This window comes from Cyprinodon tularosa, unplaced genomic scaffold, assembly GCF_016077235.1.
Source record: "Cyprinodon tularosa strain WSP-4 unplaced genomic scaffold, ASM1607723v1 ctg311, whole genome shotgun sequence".
Classification (NCBI taxonomy): Eukaryota; Metazoa; Chordata; class Actinopteri; order Cyprinodontiformes; family Cyprinodontidae; genus Cyprinodon; species Cyprinodon tularosa.
In genome coordinates, this window is record NW_024039021.1 from 68,279 (window position 1) to 91,369 (window position 23,091).

At 39.5% G+C, this 23,091-nt stretch overlaps 1 protein-coding gene across 1 annotated transcript; it reads right to left on the minus strand.

The window, feature by feature from the left end:
• Window positions 1-12,331: 12,331 nt before the first annotated feature.
• LOC119788194 (C-type lectin domain family 4 member G-like) lies at window positions 12,332-21,452 on the minus strand. The gene is made up of 5 exons (XM_038292386.1): window positions 21,411-21,452; window positions 13,590-13,763; window positions 13,340-13,503; window positions 13,120-13,235; window positions 12,332-12,930 (listed from the first exon to the last, which is right to left on the minus strand). Exons 2-5 carry the CDS (start codon window positions 13,747-13,749, stop codon window positions 12,801-12,803), a joined length of 570 nt encoding a protein of 189 aa, XP_038148314.1. The 5' UTR covers window positions 13,750-13,763; window positions 21,411-21,452; the 3' UTR covers window positions 12,332-12,800.
• Window positions 21,453-23,091: the final 1,639 nt, after the last annotated feature.

The window sequence follows — 23,091 nt, forward strand, 5'->3', positions numbered from 1 at the left end:
CAGAGCCGGCTTTCTCTTGTTGTTGAAAGGGCACAAAAGAGTACATACTCCTTGTGGAGGAGGAGGAGAGCCCACCTGCCCCCACCCATCCTCCACACCTCCGAGTGTTCTGACCAGCTGTCTCACTGTGTGGTGTGGAGGCTGCAGCGCCACAGATTAGAAGAGTAGTCAGAACAGCAGAGAAGATCATCAGGGCTCCTCTTCCCTCCATAAAAGACATTTAATCCTAGCGCTGCATGTCCCGGGCCTGTAACATTATCAATGACCCTTCCCAACCCCCCCGTGGACAATAAATGTTTTCTTAGTCTAATTCTTTTGTAGGTCATTTGCTCAGATGCTGTTGCCCGAGCAGATGATCAGAAGAGATCACACTCTCCACACAGACTGTATTGCTTTTATGTTTGCATTAATGAAATTTGATGCCCTCGCCAATGATATTGTATGATTTAGAAAATATCAGTATGTTACCTAATAAACAAAACATATAACAGAATCTGTTATAATTTTTTTCTCTGATGAAAAGGTAGAAAATTTTAACTTACATCTTGATTGCCGTGGTTTCTTACTTTTGAACGACACTGAAGGATAGAGAATTTCCTCCTCTTGCATCTCTAGCCCTGCATTTAGAAATGACTGAAACTGAAACCTGTCTGCAAAAGAGCAAAGACATGTAGAAGTTATTTCCTCTGAGGCAAGCCTTCTAATTGGAGCTCTTCTAGAGACATGTCTGGTTTTGGCTGCTGGCATTTGCATCAGTAGAGCATAAAATAACTTGAGTATTTTAGAAAAATCTCAGTGAGAATCAACAAGGCTGAAAAGAAAATAGCTAGCTCGGTCAGGATTTTGCACTGAAAAAGACCCCTTTTTGACCGCGTTAGAGTTGACATCATAATGACTGCAGTCCAAAGTGGCTTTTTGTTTATAAATAAAGAAGCGCTGTGTTTTTATTTAAGCTACATTGTGTCATTTTCAGCGACATCTTACAGCTAGATTGCAGACTGCAGCGAGATTTACTTTATGGTTTGAGAACTGTATGGTGGCACTTTTGCTTAGCAATAAGAAGATTTAAATCCATTAGTGGAGTTTTAAATCCTGGCATTGTTTTTCTTTCTCTTTTCCTTGGCTAGTTGATTAATTTTTTTTACTTTATTCAATGGTATTGTGGTATACACAGCTGAAGTCTTTTTTTAAAATAGGAATTTTCATACAGGGTTATTGCACACGGTGTTTACATGGGTATTTATAGTGATGGATATTTATATATATATATATATATATATATATATATATATATATATATATATATATATATATATATATATATATTAGGGGTGAAACGGTTCACAAAATCCACGGTTCGGTTCACGGTTTCGTGGTCACAGTTTTCAGTTCGGTATATGTTGATTGTTAGCCTGACATGTTGGTCGTGTTGCTGTTAGCATAAACAAAACGTGTTGCACAATGCTTGCACACTGTTGCACTTTTATCCACAACTTTCTTTCCGCCATCATCGTAGGTCACTCTAAATGCAAAGTGGTCCCGTACAGCAGACCTATAAAGTGCTGCTGGCACATCTTCCAACTCCTGTTCTTTCCCACTCGCCATACCCACACAATTCTCCACAACAACTGATTTTTTTCTGCTACACCCGGCTACTCTGCTTCGCTTCTTCTTGTTTACTACTGGTGGTTGGCTTTGGTCGCAGTACCGCCACCTTCTGCTCTGGAGTGTACATGCTTCGCCTATGAGAAAAAGGGGCCTCACATGAACCGAAGGTAACACATGCGAACCGAACCGAACAGTTGGGACGGTTTTCATACACCATTCTATCCCTAGTATATATATTATATATTAGGGATATATATATATATATATGACCGGGGTTCGATTCCCGGCATGGACATCCAGGTGGACCCTTAGGCAAGGTCCTTTGTGCTTAGTGGCCTACCTCAGGCATGAGTGATACCGCAAATACAAGAGCGGACGTCGCCCGGGTTAACAAGGTCCGCGTCAGTTGCTAGGTAACCAAGGCAACTTGATGACAAATCGGCTACATTGAGTTCTTGATGAAGGCTATTAGAGTCCTGTTGATCTTGTACATTTCCAGGCATTCCAGTATCCATGTATGTGGCATTGAGTCATAGGCTTTCTTATAGTCAATCCAGGCAGTGCACAGATTTGTCTGCCTGGTCTTACAGTCTCGGGTGACTGCTCTATCCACTAGTAGCTGGTGTTTGGCTCCTCTGGTGTTGCTGCCTATTCCACAAATCGGCTACTGGAACAAGACATAGATGGACTAGAGCAGAAAACTTGGTACTGATGAAATATATATATATACACTATATTGCCAAAAGTATTTGCTCACCTGCCTTGACTCACATATGAGCTTAAGTGACATCCCGTTCCTAATCCATAGGGTTCAATATGACGTCGGTCCACCCTTTGCAGCTAGAACAGCTTCAACTCTTCTGGGAAGGCTGTCCACAAGGTTTAGGAGTTTGTTTATGGGAATTTTTGACCATTCTTCCAGAAGCGCATTTGTGAGGTCGCACACTGATGTTGGACGAGAAGGCCTGGCTCTCAGTCTCCGCTCTAATTCATCCCAAAGGTGTTCTATCGGGTTGAGGTCAGGACTCTGTGCAGGCCAGTCAAGTTCATCCACACCAGACTCTGTCATCCATGTCTTTATGGACCTTGCTTTGTGCACTGGTGCACAGTCATGTTGGAAGAGGAAGGGGCCAGCTCCAAACTGTTCCCACAAAGTTGGGAGCATGGAATTGTCCAAAATGTCTTGGTATGCTGAAGCATTCAGAGTTCCTTTCACTGGAACTAAAGGGCCAAGCCCAGCTCCTGAAAAACAACCCCACACCATAATCCCCCCTCCACCAAACTTTACACTTGGCACAATGCAGTCAGACAAGTACCGTTCTCCTGGCAACCGCCAAACCCAGACCTGTCCATCAGATTGCCAGATGGAGAAGCGCGATTCGTCACTCCAGAGAACGCGTCTCCACTGCTCTAGAGTCCAGTGGCGGCGTGCTTTACACCACCGCATCCGACGCTTTGCATTGCACTTGGTGATGTATGGCTTGGATGCAGCTGCTCGACCATGGAAACCCATTCCATGAAGCTCTCTGCGCACTGTTCTTGAGCTAATCTGAAGGCCACATGAAGTTTGGAGGTCTGTAGTGATTGACTCTGCAGAAAGTTGGCGACCTCTTCGCACTATGCGCGTCAGCATCCGCTGACCCCGCTCCATCAGTTTACGTGGCCTACCACTTCGTGGCTGAGTTGCTGTCGTTCCCAAACACTTCCATTTTCTTATAATACAGCTGACAGTTGACTGTGGAATATTTAGGAGCGAGGAAATTTCACGACTGGATTTGTTGCACAGGTGGCATCCTATCACAGTTCCACGCTGGAATTCACTGAGCTCCTGAGAGCGACCCATTCTTTCACAAATGTTTGTAAAAACAGTCTGCATGCCTAGGTGCTTGAATTTATACACCTGTGGCCATGGAAGTGATTGGAACACCTGATTCCAATAATTTGGATGGGTGAGCAAATACTTTTGGCAATATAGTGTATATATATATATATATATATATATATATATATATATATATATATATATATATATATATATATATATATATATATATATATATATATATATATATAGGTATTGCACTGGGTATCACATATAAAGAAACAGGTTATTGCACAAGGTATTAAATAGTAATTGCACAATATACATTGCACAAGTTACTGCCGTTGTAGTGTCGCATTGTAGAGTCTGGTGGCTGTAGGGATGAATGACCTGCAGTAGCGCTTCTTTTAACAAACAGGGATTAAAAGTCTTTCCCTAAAGGAGCTGCTCAGCTCCTCTACAGCCTGGTGCAGAGGGTGGGATTTGTTGTCCATGATGGATGTAAGCTTGGACAGCACCCTTCTCTCAGCCACTTCCTCCACCTCCTCCAGAGCATAGCTTAAGACAGACATGGCCGTTCTCACCAGTTTTTTCAGTCTCTTTCTGTCTCACTCTGCGTAGCCAGGGGCCCAACAGAAAACAGTGTGGAGGAGGGCTGATGTGACCATAGAGTCATAGAAGGTTTTAAGTAGTGGCCTGCTCACTCCAAAGGATCTCAGCCTCCTCAGGAGGTGGAGGCGGCTCTGGCCCTTTAGTATTGACGTGAACACCAAGGTATTTGAAACTCTCCGCAGTTTCTATGTCTTGCCTCTGAATGTTCATGGGGGGGTGAGGTGGGGGTCTTCTCCTGAACTCAATCACTATGTTCTTGGTCTTACTGGTGTTAAGACACAGGTGGTTCTTTTCACACCAGTCCGCAAAGTTCATAATGACCCATTAATACTGCATCTCGTTCCCCTCAAAGACACAGCCTACAATGGCCAAGTCATTGGAGAACTTCTGGAGATGGCATTTGTCCGTGTTGTAGGTGAAGAGGAGCGGAGACAGAATGGTGCCTTGGGGGGTCCCGGTACTGCAGACTGCCCCTCTGACTGTCAGCCGTGCAAGCATGGCCCTCACCGTACTGTGGGTGTTCTGTGAGGTAGTTGATGGTCCAGGCAGCAACATGTCTGTCCACTCCAGCTTCCCCCTCAGAAGCTCTGGTCTGATGGTGTTGAAAGCGCTGGAAAAGTCAAAGAACATAACTCTCATTGCATCCTTCACTCCAATGTCAGGTCAATAAGCAAACTGCAGCGATTCCAGGGTGGGGTACACCATGGTGCGTAGGTGAGCTAGGATGAGGTGCTCCATGGTCTTCATCAGGTTTTGATGTCAGGATGACAGATCTAAAGTGGGCCAGTTCCTTGGCATGTGGCATGTTTTGGGAACCAGTAGCACACAGGAGGTCTTCCAGAGAGTAGGGAACATCCCCAGGCTGAGGCTCAGGTTGTAGATGTAGCTGAGGAGAGCTTGCAGAGTTCATCAACACAGTTCTTCAGCAACCTTGCAGGGAAGCCGTCCTGTCCAGAAGCTTTCCTCTGTTTTAGTCTCTTCAGGTGGCCTCTCACCTACCTCGAAATGACTGTGATGGGGGGGAGGGTAGGTCTCTGGTGGCCTAGCGGTCGAAGACGTGTTGAGAGTTGAGGAAAGGGAGTGGGCTAGTGTGAGGGGAGTCAAACCAGGTGAAAAACCTGTTTAACTCGTCTGCAAACTCTGTGTCTCTGTCTGCAGCCCTGCTGGTGGTGGTCCTCTGCCCAAAGCCGGAGATTTCTTGAGACCTCTCTATACATTTCTGATGCTGTTTTGTGCCAGTTGTTCCTCCATTTTCCTCCCATAGTCCACCTTTGCCACCCTGAACCTCCACTGGAGCTCTACGCTGCTCTTCTCTGTCCCCTGAGTTAAAAGCCCTTTTTTTCTGGTTTAGGTGGTTGTTTGGAAAGCTCAGTAGCCGTTGTGTGGGCACAGTTCTTTCCACACACAAGGTCCTGTAGTCAGTGATACATTCAGTCAGGCTGTTGATGTCATCACCATGAAGGCTTTGGAACATGCTCCAGTCTGTGGAGCATGTTCCAAACCCACAGTATATTTCTTTCTCATAGTTCTCGTTTCTATCTATTTAAATGTGATGTAAATATTTTCTTTTATCGTCATCAAAACATTTTCCATGTTTCTATTTTCTATATCCTTTTTATATCCTTTGAATATATTTTGGTAAGCATATTTAGATCTGGATTACCATGGCATTACAGGGCAATTATGTAGGCTCTCTCTGTATTTCCTTTTTATATCAAAACCCTGTGAATTTAAATGTACTTTGACCCCCTGAATAACGGTAACAAAAAGGGGAAAATTCTCAGAAATAAAGCCAAAAAACTTCCAAAGAAGAAAGAAGAACGTTTTTTTTTCTTTTCTTTTAGAAGATTTTACTGATCTGTGTGTAAGGCACAATTGATAGTAGATCAGGGATTGATGCTCTTGAATGGAAACCTTGTATGTCTGAAACCATTCCTTTATTGTACATTTTGTTAGCTTGTCTGTCTGCTATATTAACCAATATAATATGTTGAACTAGATCTGCTATTTTCACAGCTTTTGTGAGACAATTTTTTATAAAGAAGGGCATTAATTCATAAAAAAGTTTATTTGTATTGCATAAATTAAAGATTTTTGCCCAACAGCAATGATGAACTGCACAGCAGCATTCTATATAAAGCTATTGCAGTATCTTGGCAAGAGCTGTCATTCTGGTAAAGAATCTGGTTGTTAATCGAAATTGTAAAGGTAAATTTTTTGTGCAACATAAAAGTGACTAAAATAAGACTAAAGCCTTTTCAAGTTTTAGTCCACTAAAACCGACTAAAACTAACATATGACTAAAATACAACAAAGACTAATAATAGTTTTCGTCCTGAAGACTAAAACTAAAACTAAATCTAAGATGGCTGTCAAAATCAACACTGCTTAGGTTTTGTTTCTCTGTGTTGCTTTATGATGACATGGTAAACAATCCAGTGTGAATCGTTTTGCTCTGAACCTGACTGACAAGTTTTAGAAGATGCTGTTTCAGGGTAAATGTTTCTTTCTCTTTTAAAAAAAAAAACCTGTAATAACATCAGCCAACAGCAAAAAAGACTTATGCAAAAGCCAGTAAGGTGCAAACATTACAATATTTTCGAGATGGAATATCCTTAGAAACCATAGAAACTATGAAACACGTTTAAAAATACCTGCTTCTGTATTGCTTACATAGATAATTAATTTTTAAATCAGAGGTGGGTAGTAAAGGGCTGCAATTTGTTAGTTAGATTTACTTTGAACCCCAGTCGGCCTCGGCAGATGGCCGCTCACACTGAGCCTGGTTCTGCTGGAGGTTTCTTCCTGTTAAAAGTGAGTTTTTCCTCTCCACTGTCGCTACAATCATGCTTAGTGTGAGGGATTGTATTTGAGTCAATGAGTCAATGCAATCAACTGGTTTTCCTTAGATAGAAAACTTTGTATCAATTTGACTGTATGATCTGGTAAAGTGCCTTGAGATGACATGTGCTGTGAATTTGGCGCTATATAAATAAACTGAATTGAATTGAATTGAACTTTAGCAACTTTTTGACAAAAAAAAGACAGTTACTTAGACTAATGTTACGTAAGAGAGATTTGAGAACTCTACCCCATGAAACTAATTTAAGAGAATAAGGAACAGGCTTGTCTTAACCAAACTGTTTCAAGTATAGTCACATAGCTATAGGCGTTTGTTGAAGTAAATATTGCTTTAAAAACGAAACAAGTTAGCATTTATCCACTGAGGCTAAATGACACGGGGAGGTCCAGTTGGCATAGATTAAACTGTAGATAATATCAGTGGAGGTACTTAATGCTGTTCTAGCATGTAAATATTAACTATGGCAAGGACTAGTTTTACGTTTTAGGATGAGATTATGATTTTTAAAAATGTATCAGACACTAAACAAATTTCTGTTTGTACATAATTTTAAATAGTAAATCAAATGTTTTGATCTGTTACTCAGTGCCTTTTTTCACATTTTATTTTTTACCAAAAAAAAAAATGTTAAAGTGGTGCTATTCTTGTTTAAGAATGGGTTTTGGGAACTCAAACCCACACGTTTAAAATACCTCTCTAATTTTACAAACAGCCTTTGGTGCAACTTTTAAAAGACATAGACGTCTGAAAAATGAAGAACAACCTAGTTTGACAAAAAGCAACTCCTTATATAGTTGGAAACAGAAAAGTTAAAAAACATTTCTAAATGAAGGCTGCTGAATCAGTGAGTGGTCACTGAGTAACACACAGTGCATTCTTACTTTTCCTAAAAATCTAATTTATGCAGGAAAGAAACTTGTGTTGATGGGGAAGGAATAAAGGGGAATAATGTCATGTCAGATCACTCTAGAAATGAGTCAGCAGTCAGACCACAAGGCAGACTGTGGGTTTTGTGATATGAAAGCAAACCTCCATTAGTGGAGTTTTGAAATGCTTTGAAACTCTTAACTCAATACTGTTTTCAATGTTCACTGAAGTTTTCAGTCAAAACCAGTTGGTTAACTAGAGATACATAAAACAGACCTTAAGCATTAAATTGCCTACCGTTGCCTACATTGGGCTTGTGGTGCCCTGGGGATCATGGCTTTGGTCAGGGACCCAAAATAAAAGAAAAAAAAAGCATTCTCTCAAAAAACTAGGCCACCACTACCCAGATTGGCCACGTCCCCATGAAAAAGAATACAAACTAAGTTTAGACATAATTTAAACTATGATTCACATCCGTTTTCAGTCATGGTTTATGGGGTTGTGAGGTTTGCTGATGCCTATCTCCAGCTGTCTACAGTATGAGCGAGAGGCGGGGTACATCCTGCACAGGTTGCCAGTCTATTGCAGGGCAACACAGAGACAAACGACCATTCATGCACACACTCTCACATGAGAGATAAACCATTTACTGAATTAAATAACCACAAAAGACCCTAATTTAAAATACAACGGTGCCTTTATTAGCTTATAATCCTTATAATAATAATTATGCAAACACAACTGAAATAAGAGCAAATAAATAAAACAAATAAAAGGGGGAAAATGGATTTAAAAAGTCTGCTCAAGAGTCTCTGAGGAGTGTTCCGGTTATAAGGCATACTGTATTTTAGGTTAACTTTAAAAAAAAAAAAGCAGATAAATATGAATAAAAGAAGTCGTTTCATTTAGTTTTACAGGGAAAAATTAACAATGATTCAGAAATGCATTAAACTGTAATGGAGCTTAAAGAGAGTGTGTTAGATTAGCTGGCCCCAGGAGGTCTGGTTCGGTGGGTCCAGCTGAAATAAAGGAGTTAGAGCTCACAAAATGGCCTCTATCATGTGGTCAGACATGAAGTAGCTGGGAGCAAACAATGCTAGTCAGTCCATTGTAGTAGACACAGATGCTAACTCCATGTTGTTTGTTCAGTTTATCTACTTTACTTTTGAATAGTTTTTCTCTTTATTAATTTAAGGTTCTCAACAGAAAGTTAACACAGTCCTTTTATCACTTGCATTTAAGAGTTTAATTTAACAACTTATTTTAACAACAGTGGAGGAATTTGAAATAATATTGACGTCTGTTTTTTTAGATTGCTCTTGGTACTGATGTCCTTAAAAGTATATCCAGGAAGTCCTGCTCTTTTCAATAATGCCCTGCTGCAAACACATGGCCAATATATTATATAGAACTCAGGAAAAGAATCTAATTTGATTGAATCCTGTTTCTAAACGTGCATAAAATTTGGGGAATCCTTTGCACAAAAATGAAGCTACAGCATATTTGTTTTACCCACTTAAATTTCTTTTAAAATGCAGAACAAACTCCTAATAATCTATGACGTGTCTGAAGATGTATTTAGCAAACTATATTATATATAAATAGATAAACAAGGGAAAAATAGCTTGCCTTAAAGGTCATATATTATGCAAAGTTTAAATTATAAACATTTGTAACAGTCATATGTGTCCTGAATCCTGTGTATGAGATTCACAAATAAAAAAAATATTTTCACCTCTGTCATTGCCTTTCTCTACCTCTGAGCTCTGATATTTACTCAAAATGGTCTATTTGAAAACGTAAAATAAGCTGTCCAGAGCGGTCTGTATTTATTATTTACTTTATTATAAATAGTTTTTTACTCCTTTGCAGCTGAAATCATTAAAATATAAATACTTATAAATCTCATCTTTCTGTCTTACTTTTGATTCTTCCTGCTAGTGGGAAAGAGAAGCAACAGAAGTTCTCCATTAGTCTTTGACCTGAGCTCTTAGGATTTTCATTTGCTGGTCGTGTGAGAATCTACACCAGCGCCACTCCTAGCTGTATATTCCTTGTATTTCTCAGAATATCTATCCTGGTATAATATATTTACAGGCTGAAAAGACATTTTGATATAAGGAGTAAAATTGTAAGATTATGTTTACTGCGGTCATGGGCTGATCATCAGATAAAAAAAAAAATAAGAAAACCAATAATAACTCTAAATGTTGTTTGAACACAGACTGTTCTTTAAATTGTGAGATCTGGTTTTTAGCTCACATTAAACAAACCAATGGGTCTGTACTGGGTAAATTTCCAACTCCTTAATAAAGTTACTGATCTACTCTATTCTTAGCTTTTCAGCATTTATATAAGCATGTTTTTTTATATTTTCTTACCTCACCACTACTATTGTAGTACTATTCAGAATCAGAATCGGGTTTATTGCCATTATTAGTGAAGGAGTTCACAACTAGGAATTTTTTATGGTACAATCGTGCAACATGAAACATATATGAAATAGATAAATAAAATTATAAAAATCTCTAAAAACACTGGGGTATAAGGCATGCAAAAAATATACTAATATATACACTTAGGATAAAAATATGGATAAATAAAAAAAATATATATATAAAAAATAAAAATAAAATATAAAAAATAAAATAAAAAAATATATAAAAAAAAAATCTTTTCAGAGGATTTTAGTAAAATCTATCCACATTGCAAATAAGGATTACCTCATAAACACAGAAGCTGACAGAATTTTTATCATTTGAATATTTTTTTATGTATGGTCAAGAACAAAAGTCACAATTTACATTTTGATTGTTGTGGTTTCTTACTTTTGAACACCACAGAAGCATAATTCATTTCCTCCTCTGCCATCTATGGTGTTACTTTGAAAAATGACTTGACTTAAACCGGAACACCTCTTAGGTTGAGTAACATAGCAGATGGGTGTAGTTTTATTTCCTCTGAGGCAAGCCTTCCACCTATAGATATATATATTTTTTTGGCTGCAGACATTTACATGGAATGATTTTTCTTCCTACCTCTAAAGTTAACGGTCTTGGGGGAAAAAGTAGTCAGTTCTTATCAAAAAGTTGCCAGGTCACAGCTCTTTGAATAATACATTAATCACAGGAAAACGATGGAGCTCTTTAAAAAAAAAAAAATTTAAATCTTCACCAACTGAGAAGATATTTGGGTTTATAAAAGCAAATTGTCTTAAAAACATCTTGCAGATTGTGTTACTGAATTAAATCAATAATCCCTAAAACTAAATGTTTCTTTTAGGTATAACCCAATCCGCAGCCGCAATAGAGTTTACTTAATGATGTATCTGAGCTGAGTTTTTTTCTACTTCCGGCTGCTTTAGATCACCATTCAAATGTAAAATAATAACAAATATACTGACTTCATAAGAGGTCTGATTCTTCTAAAACGGATGCATTACAGTTTGTCCAATTGTAATTGTCATATGATGACATCATAAGAAGGGGCAGGGGCCCCAGCAGATCTGAACACGTGGGCAGACTCATCATAGACGTAATATATGAGTAGAACCCACATCTATTGCTTTTGCCTATTGGCGCTGACGTGATTTAGTGGTGCCATCTTGGGGCGGAAATGTGTTGAGCAGGCACAGAATTGACTTTAATGAACTTGAATTCACTGAATATTTCACAACATTTTACGGTTATGCATTTTTGCTGAAAACAAACAAATGGTTCAGTGTAATGTATATTCTATATGGGTTTAAGAATAAGGGAATATTATAATAGGATGTATGTATGTTGCAAAGCAAAGCAACTCATACATTTCTACAGTTCTATATTTATTTTTTATTTTGTTATTATTGCTATATACATACTCATATACAGGTATACAGCTGGGTGCTGTCTGAAATGGAGCGTGATTGCTCCATTGAAGTTTTATTTTTATTTTGTTGTGCTTCTTTTTTAATTTTCAAGAAAAAAATAAACCAGGATTAATCCAGAATTTAATGAGCCTATTGTGTGTCTGTAAATAACACAGAGGCCTAACTAAGCCAAAAAGGTCACAGAACTGAGAATCTATCTTCATCAACCTGACCAGGCTACTGGAAAACGTCATCGTCCTCAGAGGGTTAACATCAGCTAAACACTAGTTAATGTTTAGTAAGATATTAACAATAAATATCTGTCTTTTTCGCTCCTTAATCATGTTAACAGAACCAGTAGCTCCATATCTTCGCATTTTTAATATTAAGATTTTAGTTTAAACATACATATATATATATATATATATATATATATATATATATATATATATATATATATATATATATATATATATATATATATATATATATATATATATATATATATATATATATATATATATATATATATATATATATATATATATATACATACAAACAGTTCTAGGAACAGGAAAGATACTCTGGTAGAGGATATATGTACATATATACAATTATAACATCTTTCTTTCTGGATAATTAACATAAATGAAATGAACTTAAATCAGTTAGCCTTTTACAACAGAAACATCAAAATTCAGTGAGTCTTTTCTCATCTCTTTTTGTATAAATGTTAATAATTGTTACCGGGTACTTTAGCACATAAACCTTAGAAGGGAGGAAAAAAGTGCGGACAGACATTTGAAATCAGAAGACGTTAGTACAGAGAGGAGATCTGAGACACAACAAAACATCCCTTTTGGAACATTAATGTAGTTTTTTTTTTTCAGTATATGCAGTAGATGTAGGATTTGATATATTTTAAAGATGCGCACTGCTTAAAGCATGATTTCTTATTCTATAGTCGCAAATACAGACTTTTCAAATACTACTTCATATATTTTTAATTGGGAGAGCAACAGAAAATAAAAATCAAGCCTTGGTAAATGTGGATAAGTATATATTTTTACTGAGTCTAACATAAAAAGAGCAACTTTTTTCCCTCAATATTTTACTTTTATTTGCAATCAAATTTTAATGTTTATATACATTTGAATGCCTTTTAGTATTTTAAATGTGACCTAATTAACAGTTAAAGCCTTCTTCTCACAGATCCAGGCGTTCTTCTCATCACAGCTAACTGATCTCCATCCTCTGCCTTGGAGAACAGTCACACACTGACCATCAGTTGCATTGTGTTTTATCCAGCCCCTGAAGAGAAACATCAGTTAGATATAAAATTAATTGATTCTATAGAATTTATAGAATAAGATTCCATAAATATTCAAAAAATCCACTAGACTTGGTTTCCAAGATTCAAAAACGTTTCGCCACCTCTCCAGGAAGCTTTCTCAATTCAAATGTGAATAAGAATAGAATAAGAATGTGTGTGTCTCTTACGTATTGATCAGTTCAGCCCCGTTGATCCATTTCCATTTTCCTTGAACAGCTCTCAGGCCAATCCAGTATCCCTTAATGCCCTTTATAGCAGGACTAAAGTTGTTGTTTATCTCACCCTATGTTTCACATGACAATAATAAAGATAGGGATTTAAAAACTGTACATGTATGATTAACAGTTTCTTAATAAAAAATTGTTAAAATTAACACAAGCTTTTAACCTTTTCCACATCATTTTCTACAACAGTCAGATCTGAAACCATTCCTCTACAGTTTTCTCGTGCTTCAGTCCAGTTTTTTCGATCCTTTTCCACTGCATCATTATATGCATAGCAGTTGGTTTGGAATTTAAGCCATCCTTTCTGACAAGGGTCACACTTTCTGCCTTAAACAAAAGAGATAAACAACATGTTTAGCTGCAAAATGCTATTATTGTCTGTTGCTTTTAAATTTCAGGAGATCTGTTCTTACCATTTGTTTCTTTGGGACAGTATACATCAATGCTCCACTGAGCTCTGCTGACATTAAGCTCATTGTTAATTTCCTTCAGCTTTTCTATTTGTTCGTTCAGGGTTTCCTTCTCTTCCTCCAACTCATTGTTTTTCTTTTCCACTTGATGAAGTTCTTTCATAAGATAAGTGTAAACTAAAACAAAAACAAACAAACACAGTAATGGCAGTGGAGCACTTCATCTTTATCGGTTATCCTTTTGTCGACAGGTTTTTGACCTAAATAATTTGAGTTGATAACTTGATGTGCAAATGTAAGAAGAATAAATCAATCTGCAGAAAACTGATTATTTTAATGTTCTCTAAATTTTTTAAGCTGGAAGTAGATGGACTGATTATACATCATATAAAATAAGAAAAGTTATTTAACTAATTTATTTTAGAAAATAATCATAGATTACAATGTTATGCTTATATGGTTAACAGTCTAGAAAATAAACAACATAAAAAGACAATAGGCCTTTCAAGGGAAGCTTGTTATAGCCGTTTCTGGCTCCCACATCCATAAGGGCCTCTTATACCAATGGCTGCCAGGCAATCAAAACCCAGGTATTCGACCCCTCTAGGCCAGATTCCTCCCCAACTGACGGTTGCCGACTGCAGGCATAGGCCGCATGCAGGGTAAGGGTAGACCCACACCACAGGCCAAGATGTATCTTGGAGGGGCCAAACCCTCCAATGTCCCAGACCCCCACCCAGTCCCAGGAACCGGCATCCCCAATCCCAGCAGATGGACCAGACATTGAAGCCATAGGATGGGAGCCAAAGGCTGGAGAGCCCAAGGAGAGCCAGTAAATGCAGCCAAGCCATGACCAACCCTAAGGGTCCAACCCATCCCCAAGTGGAGCTGAGACAAAAGAGGTGTTAAAGACCCCAGGCCAGCCCCCCCTCCTGCCTGGATGTATGCATCCCAAATGGTCATGAACACCGGAAACAAAGCCAGAAAGCCTGATCCGTCTCCAGTGCCCCAAATATGCCCACCTTGATGCCCTACATATGTATGTCTTGGAAATTTTATAAATGATGCTGACTAATGTGTTATGTAAAAGGGGCATAGGCCATCATCACCAGCATGGGACCCACCATGGTGATGATTTCCTCCCCAATATCCTATGTTTATTGTGGTGTGATAGATCAGTTGGGGGGAAGCATCAAAGATGAGGAGCAAAGTACTGGGAAGCAGGGTTCTTCCAGGGAGCCAGCTCCCCTACTCGCCCCAATAGGCACGCTCTTCTCCACGTTCCACCAAGGGAGCAAGGCGCCAAGCACCAGGGGGCAGACCTCAACCCCTTAACATTGTTGCATAACCAAGCCCCCAACCAACAGTAGGGATCCCACCCAAGGGCAGGCCACCCAACGGAATTCAGACACCACCGCCAGGCCGGTAACCATGTGTGCTGACACAGAACCCTGAAAGACCATGCACCCAGCTTCCAGAGGTCCTACCTGGGGTTCCCAATGCCCACCTTTGCAGGAGGAACCCGGCTTACATCTAGCCCTCTCAGCATCCCTCACCAGGAAGCCTCCTGACTCCATGTGCCCAAACGCACTCCAAATCAGCCCCAGTACCCTACTTGTCTGAGCCACAGGCCACACACCCCAAATAGGAAAGGTAGCCGATGCTAGGTATCCAGAGAAATTGATTTAGTGATGAGGCAGAGGTTATCACTGGTTATGACCTGTGATAAAGTTCATAGATTTCCAGAATGTAATGATAAAACTTGAACATTCATAAAACAAGATGGCAGCACCCTGCACAGCTGCGACTACTTCGGCTCCGGTTAGCATCACAAACCTGATCCTACTTTCGTCAGCTAAAACAGCGATTCCCATACCTACAACACAGCGTCACAGTGTAGGAACAGTGTACACCCGTAAGACTCTAATTATTCTCAGGAAATTTGGGCTTCAAGACCTCCTCTGCACAGAGACGCACTCGCTAGCCTCGGACTGCTACGCCAAGCGGACTGAGCGGCCAGCGGAACAGCGGTCCCTCCCACAACCACAGGAGCCTTCGGAGACGTCGGAGACGGTGTGAAAGGAAGCAGATGCGCAGCTGCCGTGGAGGACTAACAGCTAAGCTAAAAGCTAACCCGTCAAGATCGCCGCTTCCCTCACTGCTGCTCGCCAACATATGCTCCCTGGAAAATAAAATGGACTACCTCAAGCTGGAACTACACTCAAAGCTTGAACCAAGAAACTGCTGTGCCATTGTCCTTACCGAAACATGGCTTAGTGCATCGGTCACAGACAGCGCAGTTAGCCTGGACGGGCTGACAACATTCTCCAGTCTCCAGTCACTGCCCTGCAGACATTGAACTCCTGACTGTGAGAGACCGACCCTTTTACCTGCCATGTGAATTCACCAGCCTCACCATTGTTGCTGTTTACATCCCACCCAGCGCCAACACGAAGCAAGCCCTCAGTGTTCTCTACATCACAGACATGCAAGCCACACAGCCGGAAGGTGTTTTTATTGTTGCTGGAGACTTCAACCAGGCCAACATGACGACCGTGCTTCCAAACTTTTACCAACACAGGGACTTTGCTACAAGAGGGGAGAATACGCTGGACCCTGTTTACACCAACATAACGAAGGCATAGAGAGCAGCCCTACGCCCCCACGTGGGCTCCTCAGACCATCTCTCTGTCATGCTAATTCCTGCATACCAGCCCCGGCTCATCAGAGAAAAACCTGCAGTGAAGAAGGTGCGGGTATGGCCTGAGGTAGCGATGTCTGCACTGCAGGACTGTTTTGAGTGCACTGAATGGAGCATCTTCAAGGAGACAACCAGCGCACCAACGTGGAGGAGTACGCTGCATCAGTGTCCGACTACATCAGTTGGTGCATGGATAATGAGACGGCAACAAAAACAATAGTCACTCGGGCAAACCAGAACCTTTGAATGACCAAGGAGGTGCGAATGAAGCTGAGAGAACAAAATGCTGCGTTCAAATCTGGAGATGCTGCGGCTCTCAGGTCTGCAAGGGCTAACCTGAAGCGGGCCATCAGAGATGCCAAGCGGGCCTACAGCTGGAAAATCCAATGTCTCTTCCAAGACTCCAACGACACCAGGAAACTGTGGCAGGGCATTCAGTCTGTCATAGACTACAATCCACACCCTCATCCTGCCAGAACAACACTGGCAGGATGAGGGGCCGTGGGAACTTCCTCAATGAGCTCAACAACTTCTCCGAAAGATTTGAGGAGCTGAATTCCAACCCTGCTAGGAAAGTGACACCACACCCAGACGAACAGGCGCTCAGACTGGAAACATCAGCAGTGCAGAAAGTTTCGAGGAAGGTCAACGCACGGAAAGCTGGAGGTCCTGACAACATTCCAGGTCAGCTGAAAACAAATGCTCGGACCAGCTGACCCACGGGCTCACAGACATCTTCAACACGTCCCTGGACCAGGCCATTGTCCCATGGTGCTTCAAGTCTGCCACTGTCTTTTCGGTCCAAAAAGACAACCACCATCACGTGCCTTAACGACTTCTGCCACGTCGCACTCACATCCTCCATCATGAAGTGCTTAAAAAGACTTGTTAAGGACCACATTATCTCAACGCTCCCCCCATCACACGACCAGTTCAAGTTTGCATACCAGTCCAAGCACAGTGCGGAGGATGCAGTCTCCACTGCTCTCCACCTGAGCCTGGAGCACCTGGAGGAGAAGAACACCCACGTGCGGATGCTGTTCCTGGACATCAGCTCAGCATTCAACACGATCATCCCCCAGGACCTGGTAGGCAAACTGGGCCCCTTAGGAATAAACACCCCCCTCTGGCTGCTGGACTTTGTCACTGACAGAACCCAGGCTGTCAGAGTGGGGAACAACACCTCCGACGTCATCACCTTGAACACCGGCACCCCCCAGGGCTGTGTCCTGAGCTCCCTGCTGTTCACCCTGATGACCCACGACTGTCTTCCATGCCTCAGGTCCAATCACATCCTGAAGTACGCGAATGACACCACAGTAGTGAGCCTCATCCGGGACAACAACGAGGCGGCCTACAGTGAGGAGGTGCGGCATCTGGTGGACTGGTGCAGAGGGAACAACCTGATCCTTACCTCCAAAAGGCCAAAGAGATTATCATCAACTTCAGGAAATCCAGACCCACCCACACACCCCTCCTCATCAACGACTCAGCTTTGGATGTTGTCAGTAGCACCAAGTTCCTGGGGGTGCACATCACTGACAACCTCAGCTGGTCATCCCACATCTCCTCACTGGTGAAGAAGGGCCAGCAGCTCCTGCACTTCCTGCGTCGTATGAAGAGAACATCACTCCCGCCCCCCATCCTTCAGACCTTCTACACAATAAATAAATTTTTTATCAAGTAGTTTTACTGATAATGTTTGCTTGATAATGTTAAAACCTATTAACTTTTCAAGATTAGTTTTAACACCTTGTTGGCAAAACGCCAAGTCTATTATTGCTTTAACCAGAATAAAAAAATACTTTTAATAGAAATCTAATTTATTAAAGATTGACTCCTCCTGTCATTGTCTATCCAAAAATTTCAATAAATAAAAGCATTTTATAACTTCTTTTTGCATCATTTATGTAACGTTTATTTTGTTCTAAATCTGTTTTTAAAATAATATCAATCTGACTTAAGTCTAACTTATAAAGTTAATTGATGGCATAGATAAATTGATATTGCTCTATAAAACAGTACTTACAAAACACAGCGGGTATGACTCCTAACACCAAAATGATAATGAAAGTCACCAAGCAACAAGCCAGCATCTGACGGCAGCCATCTGTTCTCCCTGCTTCCTTCTCTGATAAAAGTCCTGCTGTGATTAAACAACGCATTTGATTAAATAACTATATTAAGCAAAGTTTATTCAACACAAAATGTGCTTAAAAACCAAACTTTCTTTCAGATGTTCTCCTATCCAGTCTTTATTAATTCTGGCAGCTCACACTAGAACCCATCATCTATTAAAGTTTAAAAACTCATCCAAATAAAGCCCAAAACAAGTAAGATAGTAAATTAATTTCTTACTCAAGATTGTTTTCTCTTTTATGTTCTTTGAGTTTGAGTTGTTTTCATCAGAATGTTTTAAGTACACCTTTTTATTAGAGTAAAAGGGGAGCAGACCCTCCAGCTAAAGGGCAATTTAGAGTGTAGTGCTTAACAAGTATTTCTAACCTGATCAAGCACTTTGTGCTGTCTCTAAATTGAATTGTATCTGACCCACAAATAATGAGAAATCTAGAACTTTATAGCATGTATTGGAAAAAGAACTTCCAATAGACCACCTGAGAATAAAGATAAAAAAAAATTAAATGTTAATAAAAAAAAAAACAAAACAAAAAAATCTATCCACAAAAGATTTCTCTCTATTGCTGGAAAATATAACAGATCAGATACTGGGTTTTTGCCCTGTGCTAACAAACCAGAATATGTTATTTTTCTGTAGTTCAGATAAACTACTGCCCGTCTGGGTACTTTTTATTTAGCAGTCTTTGTCCAAAATAGATTTCTAGGAGATTGTGGGCCGGATTTATCAAGATCCAATATTGCATGCAGTAATTTGCGCTCGCAAACTGGAATTTTGCGCGAGGGGCTGAACCATGGTTTGCGGGTGATTTAACAAGAGCGATTGCGTAACTGGTGGCAGGTGCAAAACTGTTGGAGACGCCCTATTTAAATGATGGTTTTGCGCGTTTTGTGGTTTGCGGCATGGCGAGTTTGGACAGCAGAAAGCGCAAAAGGAAATTCGACCCCATGGAAATGGAGGTGTTAGTGGATGAAGCCAACAAACATTTAAGTGAGCTACAGCAAAGAAGTGTGACTGTCACACAGAGGAACGCTATATGTGAACAAATCTGTAATAAAGTAAACGCTGTCGGTGAAACCTTGCGAACAGTGGATGAAGTAAAAAGAAGATACCAGGATATTAGAAGGCGAACCAAAGAAAAACAGGCATATAACAAAACATCTGAGAACAAAACAAGAGGGGGCACAGTAGATGAGATGCTTCTGACCAGCATTGAGGAACAAGTACAGCTGATGCTCTGTGAGGAGCAAATCACTGGAATTGCAGCTCCAAAATGGCAATGCTGGATAAACGATATGTTTTAATGATCGTTTCCTCGTTCATTCCAAAAATATTCACACGGAGTGAAAAAATGCGTTCTCTGCGTCTCCTTGCTTCATTTCGATGTCTCCTTCTTGCGACAATAACCGCTGCCATGTGTGCGCAATTACGCATACAGACCATTTGCACCTTCTTTTGAAACGTGTTAAATATAGAGTCAGATACCGTTAGCAAAATTGCTTTCAGGTTTAATAAATCACTTTGCGAGTGCTAAATTAATATATTTACATGTTCTCCTCCCACAAGACGCACTTTTGCGTGTAAACGCCCCATATTGCATATTCATAGCTGAAAAAGTACTAAATGGATAAGAGGCGCTATTTAGCACGTTTTAAAGACCAAATCCTTTTAGCACGCTGTTGATAGATCAGTTTGTACATTTTTTAGCGTGCGCAGTGAAATAGCTCACGTTTTTATACACGCAAACCTTTGATAGATCCGGCCCTGTAAGTAATCAATTGAATGATTATTTAATTATTCCTTACATTTTTAAAACAAACGTTACTCGTTGCTCTTGGCTTCAGTTTAATGTTTATAAATATTTATTTTACGTCATGTGCGCCATTCAATGCAGATCATTGGCGCCATCAACATCTAGTGAAAACTAGTGTAATTGGATTGGAGTCATGTAACGCAAACACTCATTGGTTAGCTAAAGGAAATCATCAGAAGCAAGCAGGTGTTCTTCAAACTGCAAACGTGAATTGTCTATGCTATGCTGTGAGTGTTTTTAAACTGCAGTATTTATACTTCTACTTATGTAAGAAATGTGTGTACGTTTGACACCACTGCCCAACGGTTATGTTTGTGGACAGTTGGAAGAAGCCAAAGAGAATCTGTTTATGCATTAAGGACAGCATGCAGTCTTTCTACAAGAACACCCACGATTGGGATTCAAACCCAGGATGTGTGCTCTAATCGCTGCTTCACTGCACAGCTGATTGAGCTAAACCTATGAATGTAATTCAGTAATTAGTGCATGAATTTAATGAAACATATAGAGGTTTTTTTATATGAAGGTTGTCATGCTCTTTTGTTTAAATCTGTTGTCAAATGGTTCTAAAAATGTGTAAATATGTAAGATTATGCAGCACAGTTCTAGCAGAATACTGTTAAAAATATTTAAAAGGTCACAGCAATTAGTATCTGCTGAACCCTGATTATGTCTGAAACAGTTTAACAAATATTAAACTGAGACAGTAATGGATGAATGTTAAACTGTACAATTAGAAATAAAAAGTCAGATTCATGTTATGACAACAGCTGAAGGTCGAGCTGTGGGCGTCACCTCAATGCCTGGTGTTCGGCAAAAGCGACTTCATACTGATGTTTGCAGAGACACATTTAAAACTTTAGGGGGTCTGGTATTGAGGAATGGAGTTTTGGATTCCAATGTAACATCATTTTGTTGTTAAAAAAAATCAAATTGTTTTACGGCAAACATTTAGGGCCAGCAGTCTGTTGAGTTGGTTCTTTTCGCTGCCTTGTTTCATCATAAATAGTTCCTTCCTCCTTTGCAGCTGAAATCATTCAAATGATGAATCCCTTCTATCTTACTTTTGATTCTTTTCGAATTTTCGGATTCAAATTTGAAGTTTAACTTTGACATAGATACCAGAAGCTTAATGATTATCATCAAGACTATGATACTCCACCAATGTTCTACCTGGGGTAGCTCTTATGTTCTTCTTAGGACTTCCTTCTACATTTTGATAGACAGATTCTTCAGTTTCCTCTGAAAGACACACAAAAAAATACAATATCCTCTAAACCAAAGGTTGTTCTTAAAAGAGCAGCAATTAATAGTTTACTTTCCATTTTCTGGCTTTGATCAGGTTTGTTCATCTTTTGTGTTTCTGAATTAATCAAATGTTGTTGTTTTTTTATTCCAGGAAAGAAATACCTGTTTATTCCCACAGAAATCTCCTTTCTTTATTCATTAAAATACTAACATGGTTTTACTTGTAAGGCGACAAAATTGTAACACTCCCCTTTTGTGAAGTAGGAAAAACACCAATACAAAGTGAATCCAGTAGAACTGTTTATTGCCTACCTGGAATGAGTGACAATAATTGAATAAACTTTTGGATCTCAAAATGGTATCGGTGCCCTATTTGTTGGTACTCGCTTAAACCGATACCACCATTTTAGTGCTGGATCTGGGCCCTGGCCGATACTGGTATAGCTATCGGTACAAGACTACTAGTGACACTATTTCCTGTATCAGCCAAGAACCCTTTCATCATTAAAAATACAAATTAAACAGTAAAGAAATGGCTACAAAATGTGTTTTGTCACATGTTATGTCCCTTTTTTTTTTTTTACCTTTATTAAATCTTTATTGTTTTCAGATATTTATATGACACTATTTTACAACAAAGAATCTCAAATAAGCAACAAGAAGGAACCATTATGGAGATGTATTTATCTATCCTTACACCCTATCATCCCAAACAAAAGTCCTAAAACATAAATTAAATAAATACGTTGGAGACAAATGTACATTAAATTAAGAACACATATATCCATCCATTAATTATCATGCACGCACGCTTATAGTGGGGTCATGAGGGCTGCTGTGGTGAACATTGAAAGATCGGCTGTTGATCGCAGATTAAGAAAACAGATATAACCAAATACTTGCTTGTGCTTGTTGTGATTTTATGTCAAATTCAATTCCCAACCCGCTGGGAATTTATGTTTCTGATACTTTAAGATGTTTATTGCCCTCCCCAGTAGAAGTGGTAAAACATCTTATTTAATCAGATATTATTTCAGCTGTTATATACTGATTATGACACACAGTCCTACTAACTGTGTGTTAGAACAACAGATGAAAGAGTGATTCGAGCACTAATCATGGTCAAACAGTTAATTCTGCACATAGATGGAATAAATTCACCACAACTTCTGTTCAAAATATAAGAGTTTATTAACAAAAATCATTCAGCTCCAAGTCAACATATTTCAGTTTAACACTCTCAACTAAGACTAGTAATACTCAACTAAACTAAACTAACTACTATGTACAAAGAGGAAGGGGGAAACGGTTGAAAAATCATATTACAGTTTAAGATGGATTCTGTGTTTGAAACCAAAGTTTATCTGGAATAATTTGGGATATGATCAAATTAGCTTTTCACTAATTTTAAAGAAATTGGAATGTTTTCAGACCAATTCACAATGCAAATCCATGAGGTGAATAAAACATTATTTGGCCAAATAATGTTTTATTAAATGATTTGCATAATCAAGAACCAATAACCTTTAGTTAAATGATTCTTTACCCTCTTTAGCTAGCAGCGAATAGACATCAGGATTCCACTAAATGACTCTTGGTCATACTT

Excerpts from the sequence above, each read along its gene's own strand:
- LOC119788194 (XM_038292386.1), bottom strand. The coding sequence starts at position 13,749 with ATGAAAGAACTTCATCAAGTGGAAAAGAAAAACAATGAGTTGGAGGAA. Across the intron at positions 13,504-13,589 it reads CTGTCCCAAAGAAACAAATG|GCAGAAAGTGTGACCCTTGT; the intron begins GTAAGAACAGAT and ends CTTTTGTTTAAG. Across the intron at positions 12,931-13,119 it reads GGGGCTGAACTGATCAATAC|GGGCTGGATAAAACACAATG; the intron begins GTAAGAGACACA and ends GTTTCTCTTCAG.